This window comes from Macaca nemestrina, chromosome 4 (assembly GCF_043159975.1).
Source record: "Macaca nemestrina isolate mMacNem1 chromosome 4, mMacNem.hap1, whole genome shotgun sequence".
NCBI lineage: Eukaryota > Metazoa > Chordata > Mammalia > Primates > Cercopithecidae > Macaca > Macaca nemestrina.
Window position 1 is genome coordinate 186,968,509 of NC_092128.1, and position 21,015 is coordinate 186,989,523.

Consider the following 21,015-nt stretch of genomic DNA (forward strand, 5'->3'; position numbering starts at 1 on the left):
GGAGTCAGTTTCCCCGGTAGTGGCAGCTCATCACCTGTTGACTGGTGATTTGAAGAGCACCGGTGAACACATTTCACCAAAACTAAGACACGTCATGAAGTTAGTGCCACCAGAGAAAAAGCCAGCATTGCCACTGAAGAGTGTGAGGTGCCACTTGATTAAGAGAAACGTTTCTATTTCAGAGGTGCTAGAATGTGGGGGACGCTGCATCTTACAGAGCAGGCGCTTTTGCTTTTCCGATGGTGTTTCTTTTTTGTTTTTAAGTGGAAAGGCTCAAGGAAATACAGAAGCAGAGAGGGTAGCGTAATGCGTGCGTGGGACCCAGGAGCAGTCAGAGTAGGCGCGGCACCTGGCCAGCTCTGATTCGTCTGCGTCCTTGTTCACTTGCCCTGGGACGTTTTTCAAATACAGACATTGGGTTTCTCCTGTAAATACTGCAGTGTATCGGGAGCAGTAGGGAGCTCTTCTTCCCAGACATGATTGTACTGTCTTTATCACGCCTGAAGAGTGAACTGTAAGTCTTCCTGTGATATTTCTACTCAGTATTCAGTTTCTGCTGTTGAATGTGATCTTTCTTAAATGTGAGCAAACAGTCATCTGAAGTCTTAGTTTTCCCTCCCCACGTGACACTGATGTGTGGCCAATCCTCACTCCTAAAGTAAATGATCATATTTGGTCTTTTTCTAGGCTTTTCCTTTTTAAAAAAAAAAAAAAATTCTCTATATATTTTTCAGATCTAGACCTGCGGAGGCTTTTTCTTAATAAGGTTTTCAAAAATACAATAATTGAAAGTTATACCTAAAACCTGGTAACACATTTGAATATAGGTCACACTGCTTTTCTCTTCCCATGTGAGTGTAGGTGATTAGTTTCTCTCTCCTGGAGCTCTGCAGATCACAGCACTGTGAGATGAGGTGGCTGCTTGAGGGGGGAGGGTTTCGCACATTCAAGCTAGAGCATGTGGGTTTGTTCAAGCTACAGCTCTCCTGGAGCGCCCCTCACACGTTCACACTTGCACCCCCACAGGTCTCCGTCCCGCCTGGTGCTCTGGACTGCTGGGTGTTTCTGAGCTGTCTGGAGGTGTTGCAGAGGATAGAAGGCTGCTGTGACCGGGCGCAGATCGACTCAAACATTGCCCACACTGTGGGGCTGTGGAGCTATGCCACAGAAAAGGTGCCTACCTGCCCAAGTGTGGAACGCTCGTGTTGTCTCTGCAGCCATGCCTGGGTGGCGGAGGAAGTCTGCTGTTTGGAGCTGCTTTCCTGCTGCTTATTTAGATCATGATGCATCCACTTTAGTGGCCGTAGGAGGTGTCTAGGTGCAGCCAAAGAAGTCATAGTTCCCTACCACATGTCGATGTAGTCAGCGGACAGCAAGCACTCGCTGTGCTCCCGTGAAAGTGACTCTGTACCCTGAGTTGGGGGACACAGAGGGTGGTGCGGAAATGTCACCTCAGCAGGCAGAGCTGTGCTGGTGTGTGCAGCAGGTAGGCTGCCCGGGCGTGGCTTCTGCAGGTGCAGGCGGAGTCTGGGGAACTCAGGGAGCTGAAGGGCAGAAGCAGAGGATTCCGGCTATCCAGGTCTTACTGGGAGCTGTTGTGTAGGATGTAGTTTTATCCAGATTTGAGTCATCTGGGTAGGAAAGCTAAATTTCTTCTAGAAGTTAGCTGGATTTGAATTGTTATATTTAAATTCTTGAATTCCCTGCTGACTCTTATGGCAAATTAATTGAAATTGTGAATTTATCTTAACAGTTAAAGTCCTTGGGCTATCTGTGTGGACTTGTGTCAGAGAAAGGACCTAACTCAGAGGATCTCAACAGGACAGTTGACCTTTTGGCAGGTTTGGGAGCTGAGCGACCAGAAACAGGTACTTTTTTGTGTGTACCTATGTTAGTGGTGAGGTGGACAATAATGAAAATGTCCTTTGCAAGTTGGCACATTTAACCCAGGTTCTAATAGTAATCATATTACTCACCATTTGGAAAATTATACCCATTATTAGCTGACTGGATTGAAGCACCTGCTATTTTACCTTTTAACAGCATAATGCAATATTAGAAATAGTTGAAGGAATTGGAAGGAGTTTGAGAAATGTAGCTGAGTTTCTCCTGGGCTTAAGGGACTTTATAGCTCATGTTCAAATGCACCACTCTCTCCGAATTACAGATGATCTGTTTTTCTAACAATACAGCCTGATGGTTTTTTTTTTTTTTTAAAGAGACAGGGTCTCACTGTCTTGCCCAGACTGGAGTGCAGTGGTGCAATCTTGGCTCATTGCAGCTTTGACCTCCTGGGCTCAAGGGATCCTCTTGCCTCATCCTGCCAAGTAGCTGGGACTACAGGTGTGTGCTACCACACTTGGCTAATTTTTTTTTTATTTTTTGTAGAGATGGAGTATTGCTGTATTGCCCAGGCTGGTCTCAAACTCCTGGCCTCAAGCGATCCTCCTGCCCTGGCCTCCCAGCAAACTTTTTAAAATAAATTGGCTGGGCACAGTGGCTCACGCCTGTAATCCCGGCACTTTGGGAGGCCGAGGTGGGCAGATCACCTGAGGTTGGGAATTCGAGACCAGCCTGACCAACATGGAGAAACCCCGTCTCTACTAAAAATGCAAAATTATCCGGGCGTGGTGGCGCATGCCTGTAATCCCAACTGCTCTGGAGGCTGAGGCAGGAGAATTGCTTGAACCTGGGAGGTGGAGGTTGCAGTGAGCCAAGATTGCTCCATTGCACTCCAGCCTGGGCAACAAGAGTGAAACTCCATTCAAAAACGAAAAAAAGAAAAAAATTCTCCTGATTAATAAGGCTCTTTGAAAGGAGCATTACTCATTGTTTTAAGTGTTTAAGGGAAAAAATACTTAGTATTTATATTTCACTGTTTCAACTTGAGACCATTTCAGATCATTTCAAAAGTAATTTTAATTCATTAGAGTATTTGTAAAATATGTTCCTAAAAAGTCTAGTTCTAAAGATCAGAGAAAAGCATGACACAAAAGTGTTTTGACTATTTTATGAATATGTGAATTGAAAGAGAATATACATAATCATGTAGTTTCAGTTGGCATTGGCCATGTTTATAATTTCACAAGAGTCTGGTGGGGTCATCCACCTGCAGTATGTGAAGGTGAATGTAAAGTCATGTGACTGGACATGATGAAGAGGGACTCTCGTTTCTTTCTGTTTAAGCCAACACAGCTCAGAGTCCTTATAAGAAACTGAAAGAAGCATTATCATCAGTGGAAGCTTTTGAAAAACACTACTTAGTAAGTATTAACAAGTGTTCAATGTCTGTTCCATGAATACCTGTCTCTAGAAGGCCTGTTGAGTTGGGAAGGAGCTGGTATTGGGGGCCCTTTCTTGTTAGTTTTTTTAGTTTCTTTGGTACCTGGGGAGTTGTGGACAAAACATGGAATAGTTGTTCATCAAATGCGTATTAGTACCCATGGTACCATATTAGGCATGGAATCATCTTTGAATATTTACAGTTTTGTTCAAATTGGGTTTTCTCACACAGAAATTATAAGAGAGGATAATGAATACTTTTCTTTGTAAAAAGGAGTAATTTGGACTTGGGCAGAGCTCTTGTATTTGATTTTGAACGATTTAAATTAGCGAAACTTTAAAAAACGGTGTAGGTAGAAGTGTGGTGGGTCAGCATCATCCCCGGGGTCATGGGCAACTCAAGCGTTTGGACTGCCCATAATGGCCGTACCTCTTACACACACAGGTATGAAAAATATCCAGCACGTCACCCACATGCAGAAAGTCCTTGGAAAAGTTAGATGTTTTGGATGAGTTTGTGGGTTTCTTTTATTATTATGCTTCATAATTTTTACACAGGTTACCAATTTTGATTATAACAGAAAAGCTCAACACAAAAATAGATGCAAAGGAAAAAATAATGTTATATTAATAACATGTCTTCTGCAGGCTGGGCCTGGTGGCTCATGCCTGTAATTCAGCACTTTGGGAGGCTGAGGCGGGTGGATCACTTGAGGTCAGGAGTTTGAGACCAGTCTAGCCAACATGGCGAAACCCCATCTCTGCTAAAAATACAAAAAGTTAGCCAGGCGTGGTGGCACCTGTAGTCGCAGCTGCTTGGGAGGCTGAGGCACAAGAATCACTTAAACCTGTGAGGCGGAGGTTGCAGTGAGTAGAGATCTTGCCACTGTGCTCCAGCCTGAGTGATGGAGCAAGAGTCTGTCTCAAAACAAAAAACCCAACAACGTCTTTTGCGTCAGCTTTAGGTAAATAAATGTAGTATTTGTCTGTCATGAAAAGTTCAAGTCCGTAATTGTTTTTTTACTTCCCCACAGGATTTGTCCCACGCTACCATTGAAATGTATACGAGCATTGGGAGGATTCGATCTGCCAAGTTTGTTGGAAAAGATCTGGCAGAGTTTTACATGTAATTGATTTTGTACTTTTTCTTTGAATTCTAAACATACACATGAGAAGATTTGTTATATATGGAGTTAATATAAAGTGCACGTAAATGTGTAGATTGAAAAGTGTAGATTCTCTTACCCAGTCCTCATAATTTTGTTTTTTAGTTTTTTCTGAAAACCAGATGGAGAGCTTTTCTGCTTGTTACTCTTAAAAACTGTTATTGGTCTTGGAGATTATTTAATTTAATTAAATATATAAATTTTTGTAACTAAGTTTAATTAAATAATTGTAAGAAAGCATAATGGTGAGTAAATAGGCATATAGATCTTACATATTTTGTTATATAGCGTTTTATCAAGTATTAACAGGATTGAAAAACCTCAAAGCCATTGATGTAAAGCTACTGCATGTGTCAGGTTCGTGAAAGAGGGATGGTCTCGGGATAACTGGAAGAAGGTGTGTACAGATACTGTAGGATTTCCATTCCAGCTCCAGCTTTGAAGTTTGATTCCAGAAAAACTCAAAATTTAGCATATTTCTAGTGTGTTTCATAAAATCAGACTATCAAAGAGAAGAAACCCCAGTGGGTCATGTGGTTACTATTTCAAAGTACTGAAAGGAGATACAAGTGTAAGGAAAACGATGCTTGTTTTCATTTTCTTAAAAAGAAAAAAGTGTGATTGAAATGAGATCTTGAAATCTGTACTCAAGTAATTTCATAGGTGAAGCAAGAAATGAGAATTGATTTGAACTGACGTGAATTGGCTGGAAAGGGATTCTTAGATCAGCTAAGTGAACTTTCTAGCTTTCCAGATGTGGTTGGAGCAACTTAGCCAATTACCCACTAATTAACAGCAGAGTTACAGCTAGAATATAGTTCTCTTGAATTTCCATGTAGTGTATCTAAAGAGGAAGGTGCTCCTTAATGAAGCAAAGAGGCTTCTTCGGGAAGGGGAGAGGATCCTTGTTACTCCTGAGGCTTTGACAAGCCCTGATTAATTTGCATTTTAAAAGCAGGCAAGGCCGCACACACCAATAGTCCCAGCTACTGTGGAGGAGGCTGAGGCGGGAGGATCACTTGAGCTGAGGAGTTTGAGGCTGCAGTGAGCTATGATCACGCCACTGTATCCCAGCCTGAGTGACAGAGCAAGACCCCATCTCTTACAAAATAGTTGTGCTTTAAACTTTGCTTTGCGGGGGCCAAGTGTTGCTATTTTAATTCTCTGGTGTTCTCTGGAAGCCGGAGCCTGTGGAGTGCTCTTTGCCTGAGTTTCCAAGTGACTCTGGGCTCCCTTCCGCTTGCGCCCTGTAGACTGCTTCTGTGTTTCTGTGCCTTTAGTAGATAGTGTAGACCCATACCTGGACTTCCTGGCTTCATTGCTGACTAGCACTGTACTTGTGGACAAGCCCTTCCTTCACCTTCTCTTAACCTTGACTCTCTTGCCTGTCAGCTCGAGATCATTAATGATACACTCACTTTCTTATCCTGAGATTCAGCTATGGAAGTTCGTCGACGTGTGTGTAAAGCCAGACCAACAATGTGTTATGCTTTTATCACCACACGCTCATTTCTCAGATCTTTGCCTGGGAGTCTAATTATTCGTCCTGAGTAGGTGCTCTTTCTCACGGAGCGGGGTGGGTGGAAAAGGGCTCTCTGGAGATGCTGAGTCCGTCCTGGCATGGAGTCTGGAGGATGGAGGCCAAGGCGGGAGAGGTGGGGTCTCAGTGTGTTGATTATCCCTAGCTGTAATGAAAGCTACTGTTTGTTGATTTTGCAAGGAGGAAAAAGGCTCCACAAAAGGCAGAAATCTATCTTCAAGGAGCATTGAAAAATTACCTGGCTGAGGGCTGGGCACTCCCCATCACACACACAAGGAAGCAGCTGGCTGAATGTCAAAAGCACCTTGGACAAATTGAAAAGTATCCTTTAATGTTTCCATGAAGCAGGAAAATTATTTTCTATTTATACAGCAACATTGCCCACAATCAAATGTTTCATTCTCATCTATTATTAAGGAGAGAAAAGTCCTACCTTATACATATGTATTGTATAGAGAATTAATGAAATATCTAGTCAATTTTTATAATCTAATTTTGAGTCCTAGTAACTTAAAAAAAAAAAAAAAAGCCCTTTGGCTTTTGAAGCTCTGTGAAGGCTGTAGGAGGCTTTGCATCCACTTTGCCCCACACTCCTCAGTATGAGCCTCTCCACGCTCCTTACCTCTCCACTCCAGCTACCTGCAGACCAGCAGCCTTTTAGCCAGTGACCACCACCTCACTGAAGAGGAGCGCAAGCACTTCTGCCAGGAGATACTTGACTTTGCCAGCCAGCCATTAGACAACCCAGGTAAGACCAGTTCTTAAAACTTTACTAGGAATATTTTCAAACATTAGGAAGTAAAAAGGATACAAGATATACCAGCCACTTGAGAGTAAACAATTGCTAACATTTTGCTGTGTAGCTAACATGTATCTATGTCTTTCACTTGACTTTTTTTCTTTTTGCTTAAAGCCAAACTCTAGACCACATTGGATCTTCTAAATATAAGGACAGTCTCTTAACCACACCCAAAGAATTAATAAGGTTCTGATATCTACTAAGTAGGCCATATTCACATTTCCCTAATTGTCTTAAAATATTTTTATAAATCATTTTTAATAGAGTCCAACAGGATATCACATAATACATGTGGTTGTTAGATCTCAGTTCTCTTTTAATTTTAAAAAAAAGTTCTGCCTGTAATCCCAGCACTTTGGGAGGCCGAGGCGGGCGGATCACAAGGTCAGGAGATCGTAGCCATCCTGGCTAACACGGTGAAACCCCATCTCTACTAAAAATACAAAAAGAAATTAGCCGGGCGTGGTGGCGGGCGCCTGTAGTCCCAGCTACTTAGGAGGCTGAGGCAGGAGAATGGTGTGAGTCCGGGAGGCGGAGCTTGCAGTGAATCGAGGTCATGCCACTGCACTCCAGCCTGGGCAACAGAGCGAGACTCCATCTCAAAAAAAAAAAAGTTCTTCCCATCTCTTTTTCTTTTTCTTCTTCTTCTTCTTTTTTTTTTTTTTTTAAGACAGAGTCTCGCTCTGTCGTTCAAGCTGGAGTGCAATTGTGTGATCTTGGCTCACCTCAACCATCATCTTCCGGGTTCAAGCAATTCTCCTGCCTCAGCCTCCCAAGTAGTTGGGATTGTGGGCACCTGCCACCATCCCTGCTAATTTTTTGTATTTTTAGTAGAGACAGTGTTTCGCTCTGTTGGCCAGGCTGGTCTCAAACTTCTGACCTCAGGTGATCCATCCACCTCAACCTCCCAAAGGGCTGGGATTACAGGTATGAGCCACCACACCTGATCTTTTCCTTCACTTTTTAAGACAGAGCCTTTTTTTTTTTTTTTTTAATATAACAGCATTATTGTGATATTCACAAACTACATAATTCACTCATTTGAAGTTTATAATTCAATGGCTTTTAGTCTGTTTCAGAAATGTGTGCAACTGTTACCACAGTCAGTATTGTTTTGTTTTTTTCTTTTTGACAATCTTGCTCTGTCGCCTGGGCTGGAGTGCAGTGGTGCGATCCCAGCTCACTGTAGCCTCAACCTCGCGGAGTCAAGAGATCTTCTTACTTTGGCTTCCCAAGTGGCAGGGACCACAGGTGTGGCAACCACACCCAGCTATTTTTTGTCTTCTCTGTCACCCAGAGAATCATGCAGTGGCATTATTGTAGCCCACTGCAACCTCTGCTTTTTGAGCTCAGTTGCTCCTCCCGCTTCCACCTCCCGTGTAGCTTGGACTACAGGAGCACGCCACCATGCCTGGCTAATTTTTGTATTTTTAGTAGAGACAGGGTTTTGCCATATCGCCCAGGCTGGTCTTTAACTCCTGAGCTCAAGGAATCTATACACCTCGGTCTCCCAAAGTGCTGGAATTACAAGTGTGAGCCACTGTGCCTGGCCACCACAGTCAATTTTGAAACATATTTATCACCCTAAAAAGAAACGCCGTACTTAACTCCGCCACCCGCTTCCTGCAGCCACGAATCTACTCTCTCTCTCTCGATTCCTATTCTGGATGTTTCATACAAATATAGGTGGAGTGTCCCTAATCTGGAAATCTGCAGTGTTTTAAAATTCAAGACGTTTTGAGGACCAGCATGACTCTCAGAGGAAATGCTTATTGGAACATTTTGGAGTTTTAGATTAGGGCTGCTCAACAGCATGTCATGCAAACATTCCCAGATTCACAACCATCAGAAATCTAGAACGCTTCTGGTCCCAGTCATTTTGGATAAGGGATACTCAACCTGTAGAATCTGTCAACCTAAATAGTACACATAGGGAGTCTCTCTACAAAATGGTATTTATTTGGAAATAGGGCATTGCAATGCCATATACGGGCCATAGTAAACTATGTGCATATTCAGGAAGGGGCTTTAAAGGGAAAATGAGGATTACATCACTGGTTTGGGGTGGTGGTTCTCGGCTGCAAGGATCAGCGGGGTGACGCCAGTCAGGGTTGGACAGCAGTTGCTGAGCAGATGTCTTGGTGGAAGAGTGTTTCGTATAAGGTTGCAGTGACCTTTCTGCAAGGCTGTGGTGTTTGCAGACTCTTTGTGAAGTTTTTTATCATGCATTCATGCATGAGAGTCCTCCCTTCATAGCCTTCTCTGGCTCTATTAGTCAAGGTTTTGTTGTTGTTTTTTAGCACAAGTGACTCCCTTTTGATTCTGACAACTTTCACACGTGGTCCAATGTGTGGTGGTTTGTGGCTGAGTTCTTGACTGACCGTCATGTTTTCAAGGCTCATCTGTGTTGTGGCCTGTGTCAGTGCTTCATGTCCTTTCATTGCTGAATCCTCCAAGCCAGTTGTCCTACAGGCTGGCCTGCCTTCTGGAATTTGTCTCAGTGTTTCCTCATAGGAGCATCTAAATGGAAGTTAGAGTCATGTTAATTGTTTTGGAAAATATACTTGTAGATCATGCTGTGTGGTAAGATTAAATTTATTGCGAAGCTGAGCTCCTCACCTTAGTTTTGAAGTGTGCTTATTTAAGGTGGTTACTGTGTTACTCTACTCGGGCTAACATAAACAACAGGTGTTTACTTTCTCACAGTTCTGGAGGCTGGAAGTCTGCTATCAGGGTGCCGCAGGGTCGGTTTCTGGTGAGGGCTCCCTTCCCTGCTTGGAGACAGCTGCTTTTTCGCCTTGTCCTCACATGGTGGGAAAGAAGAGAGAGCAAGCTGTCTGATGACTCTTCTTAATGGACAGTAATCTCATCATGCGTGCCCCACCCTCACAATCTCATCTAACCCCAGGCACCTTGCAGAGCCCGGTTCCAAATACCATCAGGTTGGGGGTTAGCGTTTCAGCACATGCAAGTTGGGGAACACAGTAGTTCAGTCATAGCCATGACTAACTGCTTGAAAACCAGTTTTCCTAGAAGTTTCAGGGTCAGGTTGATGTGGTTATTGACTGCTGGCGTGTATTCATGTATCGGCATCTGCGGCCTGGTGTGGTGGCTCACACCTGTAATCCCAGCACTTTGGGAGGCCGGGGCAGGCAGATCACTTGAGGTCAGAAGTTTGAGACCAGCCTGGGCAACATGGCGAAACCCTGTCTCTACAAAAAGTTAGCCAGGTGTGGTGGCAGGTACCTGTAGTCCCAGCTACCCAGGAGGCTGAAGTGGGAGGATCACTTGAGCCCAGGAGGACTGGGCTGTAGTGAGCCAGGATGGTGCTACTGTACTGTTGCCTGGGCGACAGAGCGAGACCCTGTCTCAAAGAAAGGAGGAAACGAGATCCATCTGGATGGATTTCTCAGAAGCATCATGACATTAGTTTGGCTTTGTAGAGTCTTAACATGCCCAAACTGATTGTTGCTAGAGCCATGACCACATCTGCTGCTTTGTATTTGAGACTATTTGAGTTGTGATTTTCCTGCCAACGTTCCTTGGTATTTCTATATGAATAAAATATTCCACAATTGTTTACTGTTTCTCATGATCTGTGGCATCAGTCTTGGCAAGTCCTTTAGTTGATGAATATTTAATAAATACTTAACTGGTCAGTTCTGCAGCCTTGTGGATTTTCTAGACAAAACTAGGGTACTTACAGTTTGGTCAGAGTGAGATGGGCCCAGAGAGAGCATTAGGCTCTCACTTCAGCAGTGACTGACCTGGCTGGTAGCTACCGTCCTGAGCCTGGGGGCACAGAGGGGTCCTTGTTTAATCGGCTGACTTGGTAGACTGGCAAACACCTGGGGTTTATTTCCACATTACAGCAGGGCACTTGGGCATCTCCACTGAGCATGTTTTTAAGTAGGTGAGAAAATATTGGAACCTCTTGAAAATAGCTCTAGAAATTAGACTGTTTACAAATTTTAGTTTGGAATTGAGAGGTAGTTGACCTGTATTTCTCTTAGGTTTGTCAAAGCAGACTTGAGAAGGTTAACTTCTGTACATTTTATGATTTCTAGGCATTACGTAGGTATTTGTTAATATTTTGCTTTTGACACAATAACTTTTGGGGGGTGTGAAGATGGCAAGAGGCTGGGCTTGGCTGTTCTGCACGTCACTGCTGCTTGCTCCAGTACGCTCTCAGTAATCTTACTGTGTCCACGGCCTGCTGCTGCTTACTGCCAGGAAGTGTGACCTGGGGAGTAAGTTACGATAATGTCTGTTTACAGGTCATAAGATAGTGCTACCCATGCAGTCCTTTGCACAACTGCGAGATCTCCATTTTGATCCCTCCAATGCCGTGGTCCACGTGGGCGGTGTTCTGTGCATTGAGATAACCATGTACAGCCAGATGCCTGTGCCCGTTCATGTGGAGCAGATTGTGGTCAATGTCCACTTCAGCATTGAGAAAAACAGCTACCGGAAGACTGCGGAGTGGCTTACGAAGCACAAGACGTCCAACGGGATCATTAGCTTTCCACCCGAGACCGCACCTTTCCCTGTATCCCAAAACAGTTTGCCCGCCCTGGAGCTGTATGAGATGTTTGAGAGAAGCCCATCTGATAACTCCTTGAACACGACCGGGATTATCTGCAGAAACGTCCACATGCTCCTGAGAAGGCAGGAGAGCAGCTCCTCTCTAGAGATGCCCTCGGGGGTGGCTCTGGAGGAGGGGGCCCACCTGCTGAGGTGCAGCCACGTGACCCTGGAACCAGGGGCCAACCAGATAACCTTCAGGACTCAGGTATGCGTTCAGGGTGGGAACTTGACTTTCAGGCTTGTAAAGAAAGGGGCCATGGAGCTTGCAGGAACTGTCTGGAGTGTGGTGAGAACTGAGTAGAGTCCTTCGTTCTCCTAACCCTGTTTTTGTCTCTATCCTTATACAAAAATACACTGATGTTTTCTTTCGTATCTATGCAATTTTCTGACAGTCGATACATTTTGAGTGAAGTTCTTAACGTAGATATTTGTTCTTAGATTAAGTTAGCTTTTTAACTCATTGGATTATTGGATTCAGTTAGCTTTTCCCCCTGCGTATGAAAATATACACCCTCATTTGTTAAAATGAGGTTTCAAGAAGGTGGTACACTTTCCCGCTCAACCTTATTTTCCCTTTGTGGCTGGCTGGGTGTCAAAACTGGTGTTTCTCACCCACTCTAACATGAAGTTTTCTCTGACACAGGATGTCCTGTAAGTTGCACTAACCTAACAGGATTTGGCCTGTGGAAAGTACAGCTGTTTGTCACGCTTTTAGTCTAGAGCAGGGCTTAAATCTCTGCTGAATGTCTCTACTAAATACACCCGTCAAAGAAAATGCCACAGGCCGGCACGGTGGCTCACGCCTGCAATCCCAGCACTTTGGGAGGCCGAGGCGGGCGGATCACGAGGTCAGGAGATCGAGACCATCCTGGCTAACACGGTGAAACCCCGTCTCTACTAAAAATACAAAAAACTAGCCGGGTGTGGTGGCGGTCGCCTGTAGTCCCAGCTACTCGGGAGGCTGAGGCAGGAGAAGAGAGTGAACCCGGGAGGCGGAGCTTGCGGTGAGCCGAGATGGCACCGCTGCACTCTAGCCTGGGCGACAGAGCGAGACTCTGTCTCACAAAAAAAAAAAGAATGCCACAAATACAGTTTATAAAGTTGAAAATACCTTATTAAAGTTAAATTTAAGCATCAGTTACTCAGAAAATCATGAATTGAGAGATTCTGAGGGCCTTCTGAAGAGGCCCTCAGAGGTTTGGGCACAAGAGCAGGGGGTACAAGAGAGAAGGAAGTACAGGCCTTTCTGTAGTTGAGAGAGAACACAGCACAGCGCTACCGCAGGGAGCTCCTAACTACAAAACTGGGCTGACGTGGTTTCAGATGCCTGATGTTTTGACTCTAGGCCAAGGAACCTGGAACATATACACTCAGGCAGCTGTGCGCCTCGGTGGGCTCCGTGTGGTTCGTCCTCCCTCACATCTACCCCATTGTGCAGTACGACGTGTACTCGCAGGAGCCCCAGCTGCACGTGGAGCCGCTGGCTGGTGAGTGGGGTCCCCAGCCCTTCAGGAGGTGCGCTGCAGGGGCGATTCTGAGGAGACCTGCTGAGATGCCAGGCTTCTCGTAGTTTTTAGCCGTGTCTGCCTTTAAGAGGTATTTTGGGTAACATAATGGGAAATTTGCCTGGGAACTAGCCGACTGCCTCTTTTGTTTATCTGAATATTTGCTTTCCTATAATTACTTTTTCATATTTAATAAACATGGTGTATCTGAAAATAAGAAACATAGAAGAATTAACTCTGAGAGTGGAAAAAAGAAACTCAAGGTGTTTTTTCTATTGGCTCCCTCAACCTAATAATCAGTGCAGAGGACTTCTGGACCTAAATGTGCAGGGATTTCCCCCTGCCAGCAAGCAAGCAGTCAGCCCTGCAGCGGGGTCCTGCAATTCTGTTCTGACCCTGTCTACTGGAGCTGGCGTCAGACGTCACAGGGTGAGGGCTCAGTCCCCAAGACAGTCCCCCACTTCCCATGCCAGCTGCCAGCCCAGGGTTCTTTTACTTGTGCTTCTGACCGACTAGCTAGAAATCAGGGCTCCCACAACCCCCTTTCAGGGGTTGAAGAATTTGTTAGAATGGCTCACAGAACTCAGGGAAACACGTTGACTGGATTATTATAAAGGATATAGATGAAGAAGTGCAGAGGATGAGGTATGGGGAAAGGGATGCAGAGCTTCCACGCCCTCCCTGGGTGCCACCCTCCAGGAATCTCCATGTGTTCAGCTGCCCGAAAGCTCTCCAGACCCTGTCCTTTGGTTTTTATGGAAGCAACATTACACAGGCACGATCAATTACACCACTGGCCACTGATGAGCAAGTCGACCTTCAGCCCCTCTTTCCTCCCTGGAGGTTGGGTGGCACTGCTGAAAGGCCCAACCCTCTAATCCTGCCCTGGTCACTCTGGTGACCAGTCCCCATCTTGAAGCTACCTTGGAGCTGCCAGCCTCCAGTCATCTCATTAGCCTACAAAAAGACATCACTTTGGAGATTGTGAGGAATTTGGGAGCTAGTGCGCCTGGAAATGGGCTGAAGACCACACGTGTATTTCACAGGGTTACATTAGCCAAGTAGCAGCTCATGCCTATCACGGTTTCATAAATGTGTATATAATTTCCTGCTTAGAAGTACGTCTCAAATGCTAAACACTAGATTTAGTTATGATCTATACTCAGATCCCAGCACATTGGGAGGCCAAGACTTTGAGACCAGCATGGGCAAGCCAGTCGGGGCAGGATGACAAAACCCCGTCTCTACAAAGTTAAAAAATGAAGTAAATTAGCCGGGTGTAGTGATGCGCCATGGCCTCTAGTCCCAGCTGCAGGCTGGAGCCTCAGCTTCCTGACGCAGGAGTTTGAGGCTACAGGGAGCTGTGATTGCGCCACTGCTCTCCACCCTGGGTAACAGAACAAAACTCCATCTCTTAAAAAAAAAAAAAAGTTTTCCTTTGAAAGGGATGATTAAACTTGTCCATCTGGCATGGCATTTGAGAAATTCGAAGCTATTGTCCTTTCTGATAAGTTCTAAAATTGGAAGGAGTTGCTGTAAACAAATGATTGCAGAACATGTGGCAACTGAACAAGAGTGAGTGAATGTCTCCTTTGTTCAGGCTAGGAACAATTTATTTATTTGCCTGTTTCTTCTATTTGGAAGAAAAAATCACAAAGGGCATTTTTCTGTTATTCCCCCATTCTCCCTATTTTTCCACATTCGTGCCTCTTGCATGGCCACCAGCAAAGGCTGTCAGATGTGGGACACAGCAGTTGGTCTCTCCAGTGATTCTTCCATCGGAACGTTGTGTAGAGAAGCTGAACTTGATTCCTGCAGGGGAGCTGAAGCACCAGCCAGCAGGCCCTGCCCTCCCCTGGCCCACTGTCTGCAGTGCCAGGCTCATGGCCTGGCTCCTGCTTCTGGCCTAGTGTCCGCTGTCTCTGTCCACTCTACCCCGAGTCCTGGTATCTTGCCTGCCTTCTGCCTTCCCTGCGACAGGATTCTCAGAGGCCTCAGCTCACTCCTGCCCCTCACTGCTGTCTGGGAGTGAGGGGGGCCACCTGACTGCTGACTGTTCTTAACCCAAAAGCCTGTGGCCTGAAGCTGAAAAAGCCAGAGAATGTCTTGAATATTTGAACAACACCAACACAGTCAAGTTTTGTTTACAGTCTTTTCTTAAGCTTCATTATCTGATTCTCTCCTACTGCTTATTGGCAGGCAAATTTTGTGACCCTCGGAGACATAGTCATGATCGTAATCCCTGACTTGCTAAACCCAGATGGGGATAAGACTCCTTGACTCACAGAATTCTTTTTTCCCCAGCAAGGTTCTCCTGCAGCCCTGTGGTCCACATCATTGAGATGAAAAGTTAGGGCAGAAGGGAATGGAAATAGAGGGAATTCATGGAGATCCCAAAGGAGCAAATCTTTCATAGTAAATAAAAGAAACAGAGCCCCTTTTCACCCCATTGTAGGCCCTGACTTGCTGTCTTCTGGTTGGCAGTGGTGCTGAGCCGTGATCTCTTTGCCTTTAGATAGCCTTCTGGCAGGCATTCCTCAGAAAGTCAAGTTCACTGTCACTACCGGCCATTATACGATAAAGAATGGAGACAGCCTGCAGCTGAGCAATGCAGAAGCCATGCTTATTCTGTGCCAGGCGGAGAGCAGGGCCATGGTCTACTCCAACACGAGAGGTGAGGTGCCGACCACCCAGGCCCGAGGAGGACGTCCACCTTGCCCTGCGCTGTGTGGGTGTGAGGGTGAGCCTGGCCTTGCTGCCGTCCTGCTGAGTGCCCCTCAACAGTGTCTGGAGTCAGTGTTCCATAGGAGCACAATAGCCTGGTGCCTGTGCTGGGGTCCCATTTGAGGTGGTAAACCGACAGTGGTTCACACGCTGAGTGGCCAAGCAGTGCTTGCCTGACGGAGGATAGGAGATGTGGCATCACGTTGCACGGCGATGCCTGCCAGACCCTGTCCACCCCGGGCTGGCCCTGCTCCCGAGAAGCAAAAGCAGAGCAGCCCTCGTCGGTGCTGCTGAGAGCCCTGAGCACTCCATCCTCCCAGCCCCAGCCATGAAGAAGGGGAAGGGGAGGACCGTGATCCCCTGGGGGTGGGGGTGGATCTGCAGATGAGACGGAATGGGAGAAGGTCATGCAGGGACATAACGTAGGGCTTGGGTGGGCCCTGTGGGAAATGTCCTTTTCCTGTCTTCAGCTTGTGAGCAATGATGGGTCTGGGCTCCTGCCTGCCGGCTTTTACACTGGGCCGCTCTGTCCTAGGGGCTTTGCTCTTGGGTTTGCCTGCCAGGTGCGCAGGAGCGGGAGAGGTTGAGCGGTGGCCTCACTGCTGGGCCATCACCTGCTGTAAGGAAAAGGACAAGTGAAACCGAGAGAACAGCTTTGAAGTGACTTTTTCTGTCTTTCGCAGAACAGTCTTCTGATGCTGCGCTCCGGATTCAGTCCTCCGACAAGGTCACGAGCATCAGTCTGCCTGTTGCGCCTGCATACCATGTGATCGAATTTGAACTGGAAGTTCTCTCTTTACCTTCAGCCCCAGCACTCGGAGGGGAGAGTGACATGCTGGGGATGGCAGAGCCCCACAGGAAGCATAAGGACAAACAGAAAACTGGCCACTGCATGGTTACCACAGACCACAAAGTGAGTCGGGGCAGTGGAGGAGCTTAGCTTGTGGGGCCTCCCCACCCGCCCACCTGCTGGGAAAGGCGATGTAGTGATGCCTGCTGGTAGCCTGGCTCCTTCCGATTCCTGACGCCCTGGCCGTGTGGTTAGCAGTTCTGTGAATCACCCTTTCTTAGATAAGGGGTGCGTTTTTTGCAAGGACAGAGGCAAGCCAGCTCTACCTTTCCCTCTTAGTTCCAGGGGCCAGGGAGTTCCCTGTAAGAGGTTAGGGCCGGCCTAGGCATGAGGGGCATCAGACTTGGGTCATGTCTATTTGACCAGTGATGAGGCCAGAGGAGGACTGTGTCATGTGTGCCTCGGTGTCTGTCCACTGAAACATCATAAGCTCATCCGGGGAGGAGCTGTCTCGTTTTAGGCTTTGGTGCTGGTACTCACTGACAGTTACTTGAGAAAGATGTGATTTCGGTCCCAGATCCATAGGAAATCAGCTCATGGAATGTGTCACTACATCATGTTACTCAGGGTGTGCCCAAGTCTTGTAGCCCAGAAATCAATCCTGAGGGCTCTAAAACAGGCCGAGGGTCGCAGTAGATGCCCAAGAGCAGTGGGGGTAAAAGGGCAAGGAATGCCATCTTTCCAAAGCACGAAGTTACCAGACAAGTCCACACCTGAAGAAGAATGTTGTAATGTTCAGTTTTTGAAGATACCTGAGGAAGTGTCTTTCCCTTAACTCACACAGACGTTCACCATTCGCGAAGGTAGCGCTCAGCTCAGCAGGAACGTGCAGCGCTGGTGGCACCTGTGCTGTGTGCCCGAGTATCCCGCTCTTCCCTAGCACTGGCGGCACCTGTACCGGGTGCCCGAGTATCCCGCTGTTCCCTGGCGCTGGCGGCACCTGTGCCGTGTGCCGTGTTATCCTGCTTTTCCCTGGCATTGGTGGCACGCACGGTGCGTGCTGGGGTATTCACCTCTTCCCTGTGGGGAATAAGGCTTGAGACTTGCTTCATTCCTGCCCTTAAGGGATGTAATATCTTTGTCCTCCCTGTGCCCCTAAACTGATTTGGTTTTCAGTTACATATTCAGCCTCACATGGATTAAATGCTTAGATAACTCATTAAATATGGAGTACTCATTGACTAATGTCATCTGGAAATATATGACTGAAAGCACTGTGTCAAAACCCTGTGCACATTGAAACATGGCTCTGTGGTCCTGCGTTTATGGGAGCAGCAGGTGGGTCTGTTGCTTAGGGGACGGCTGTGCTCTTCCGCCATTGAGATGATTCTGGTGACAGGTGCACGTCTTGCCAGTTCTGTGTTCGTTTCTCTTGTCTCTAGACTTAGTGTCCTATTTCTCGTTGGTTTGTGTATGTGTTAGGTAAGGCTTTGCTTCCTGGATAACGAGTGGTGGAAGCCATAATAAAATGACTAGGGTGTGGGCAGGCACTGCAGGTGTATCTGGGCAGCAGTGGTGGTGGCTGTGCTGTCCGTCGGGCGAGTGGTCAGAGAGTGTCTTTGTGCTTCCTCCTCAGGTGTCAATTGACTGCCCGTGGTCCATCTACTCCACGGTCATCGCACTGACCTTCAGTGTGCCCTTCAGGACCACGCACGCCCTGCTGTCTTCAGGAACACGGTAACAGACGTGGTGTGCAGGCCCTGGCTGGTTTCCCAGGACTCTTCTAAGCGGAGGTTCCTAATGTTCAAAGCTGGCCTTCGTGATGACAAAGGATGTCTTCTTATGTGACCACAAGGCCATTGTTCGTCTCTTAAAATTACAATTCCCTGGTGTCCTATGACACCCAGTTCATATTCAGATTTTCCCAACTGTCTAAAAATGACCTTTTATAGTTGGTTTGTGTGACTTGGGATCCAAAATCTCCATCAGACCACTAGATCTCTGTTCATCCTTTCTTCCCTGTTTTCAAGCCATCGACTTATTCACACGCAGGCCGGGTTTCCTCTGGAGGCCCACCTTTCTGGATCTGGCTGGATTTTAACTAATTCCCCTGTCCCTGTATCTCTTGTCAGTTGCCTGCAACCTCTAGAACAGGAACTTTTAAGCTCAGCATGAGTGACATTTTGGGCCAGATAACTCTGTTGTAGGGGCTGTCCTGTGTGCTGTAGGGTGTTGAGCAGCACCCCAGGCTCTCCCACGAGATGCCAGTAGCACTCCCCACCCCCAGGTGTGGCAGCCACAGATGTCTGTAGACACTGCCAAGTGTTCTCTGGGTGGGGCGGACTTGCCTCAGTGGAAAACAGCCGCCCTAAAGGCTTGAGTAGACTCCGATTCTGCTTTGAGGCAGGCGGGGCTGTGTGCTTCCTGTTGACTGCATGGGGGGCCCACGGTGTCCAGGTGCCCCACCTTAGTGATGGTGCTAGCATTGATCACTGCGCTCGGGATGCTGGCCTGGCCTCTGCCCGCAACTTTTTATCCATTGACGATGTTTGGATAATTTGGAAACAAAAATGTCAGAACCATGTTTAGAATGGAACATTATACTAGCAGCTTTTCTTCCCCTTCAAATCACAGCAAAGGGAGCTGTAGATATTAATGGTTAAAAACATCAATAATCTCTAAAAGAACCTTATTAAAAAATTTTTCATCTGGGCACGGTGGCTCACGCCTGTAATCCTAGTACTTTGGGAGGCCGAGGCAGGCGGATCACGAGGTCAGGAGTTCAACACCAGCCTGACCAACATAGCAAAACCCCATCTCTACTAAAAATACAAAAATGAGCTGGGCATGGTGGTACGCACCTGTAATCCCAGCTACTCTGGAGACTGAGGCAGGAGAATTGATTGAACCCAGGAGGTGGAGGTTGCATTGAGCCAAGATCGTGCCATTGCACTCCAGCCTAGGTGACAAGAGCAATACTCTGTCTCAAAAAATAATAATAATTATTATTTTTCAAAGCTTTGCATGTAATGGAAATGGAGATAAGCCCCGCCTTTCCTCTCTCAATGGAGAGTCTTTACCTCTAATGAGGAGGGCCGCTGCTCTCTCCCTGTGGCTCCCCATAGGCCAGTGAGGGTGACCAGCCATGATCACTTTATGATAAGGCTGGTCAGAAACTATATTCTTTCTTCCATTTCCTCACAGAAATTGCCTCTTTAAAAATGTTTGTTTATTATTATTTGTTATTTTTTTGAGACGGAGTCTCGCCCTGTCATCAGGCTGGAGTGCAGTGGCACGATCTCAGCTCACTGCAACCTCTGCCTCCTGGGTTCAAGCGATTCTCATACCTCAGCCTCCTCAGTAGCTGGAATTACAGAATTACAGACACGTGTCACCATGTCTGGCTAATTTTTGTATTTTTAATAGAGATGGGGTTTCACCATGTTGGCCAGGATGGTCTCGATCTGACCTCATAATCTGCCCACCTTGGCCTCCCAAAGTGCTGGGATTACAGGCGTGGGCCACCGTGCCCAGCCAAAAAGGTTTATTTTTTTCTGACACTTTTTGGTGTGAAATCTGAAGGAGAAACATATGCAACAACGTAGCTTACTTTGCTTTGCTGCTTTTTTGATTCCCTAGACAGAGAGGGTCTCCTTAACAAAGCTAAGATATATTTAATAAAGTTCTTACATATCAAAATAATACTTCTTGTTTTTCCGCTTTAGGAAATATGTTCAAGTTTGTGTCCAGAATTTGTCAGAACTTGACTTTCAGCTGTCAGATAGTTATCTTGTAGATACCAGTGATAGTACCGACCTGCAACTAGTACCACTGAACACGCAGTCCCAGCAGGTAAACATTGTGTAGACGTGAGCATAACTTCTCAACAGAGAACCGGAGTGTACGGAAATGATGTAGTATGTGTTGCGATCGAGCCTTTAGATAGAACAGCTGCACTGCTGATGAGTAAAGGCTCCTGTGCAGCTCCTCCGGCTGCCCTGAGGCTGGATCGGGGCTTGCTGCTGAGTAAGTGGGTGGCTGGATGGATGAATTCTTCTTTTTAGAAGAATTAAATCTGAAACTGGTCCCACTGTATGCATAGATGTGTGCAGGTACAAGCTTCTGTTTGAACGCACTGTTGATTGCATGGGCACTGCTCCACTCTGCCTGGAGCGTGATGCCTGCCAGTGCCAGAGCGATGGTGCCCGACACGTCGGTGCCTTTGTAAAAGAGCCATGCTCGTGCCTGCATCTGGACCTTGCTTTTTCTGTTTATGCCTCCCTGCCTGGCTGAATCTTGACCTTGCTTTTTCTGTTGATTTTTCACATATGTTTTTAGGCAGTAAATGCTGAGTGTTTAGAGCTCGAAGGCTTTCTTAATGTATGTCTGAATCTTCAGCATTTTCAAAGGATTCTCCCCCACTAATCCGTTAGCTCTTTCAGATAGTCCTGGAGCTTGACACTGTGCTTTTAGGTGTGGACTCTACATGTAATAGCGGTGTTCAACCCATACATCAGGTTGTGCTGGTTCCTAAAATAATTTAAATATAAAATAATTGGCTGGATGTAAAGACTTACTTTTTATTTTGTTTTTTAAATTTTTATTTATCTTTTTTTGAGATG

General features: G+C 46.4%; 1 protein-coding gene across 7 annotated transcripts in view; it reads left to right on the top strand.

Moving 5' to 3' along the window:
- The window catches only part of LOC105472545 (trafficking protein particle complex subunit 10), a 98,888-nt gene that overhangs the window by 64,296 nt on the left and 13,577 nt on the right, over nucleotides 1-21,015 (top strand). For all 7 annotated transcript variants that reach the window (XM_011725906.3, XM_071095789.1, XM_071095790.1 and 4 more), the window contains 12 exons: nucleotides 1,027-1,173; nucleotides 1,754-1,868; nucleotides 3,187-3,263; nucleotides 4,317-4,408; nucleotides 6,169-6,309; nucleotides 6,624-6,736; nucleotides 11,065-11,579; nucleotides 12,720-12,861; nucleotides 15,395-15,553; nucleotides 16,287-16,516; nucleotides 18,030-18,130; nucleotides 20,119-20,245. In XM_011725906.3, coding sequence (XP_011724208.1) covers nucleotides 1,027-1,173; nucleotides 1,754-1,868; nucleotides 3,187-3,263; nucleotides 4,317-4,408; nucleotides 6,169-6,309; nucleotides 6,624-6,736; nucleotides 11,065-11,579; nucleotides 12,720-12,861; nucleotides 15,395-15,553; nucleotides 16,287-16,516; nucleotides 18,030-18,130; nucleotides 20,119-20,245 — 1,959 coding nt within the window. The remainder of the gene's footprint in view (nucleotides 1-1,026; nucleotides 1,174-1,753; nucleotides 1,869-3,186; nucleotides 3,264-4,316; nucleotides 4,409-6,168; nucleotides 6,310-6,623; nucleotides 6,737-11,064; nucleotides 11,580-12,719; nucleotides 12,862-15,394; nucleotides 15,554-16,286; nucleotides 16,517-18,029; nucleotides 18,131-20,118; nucleotides 20,246-21,015) is intronic.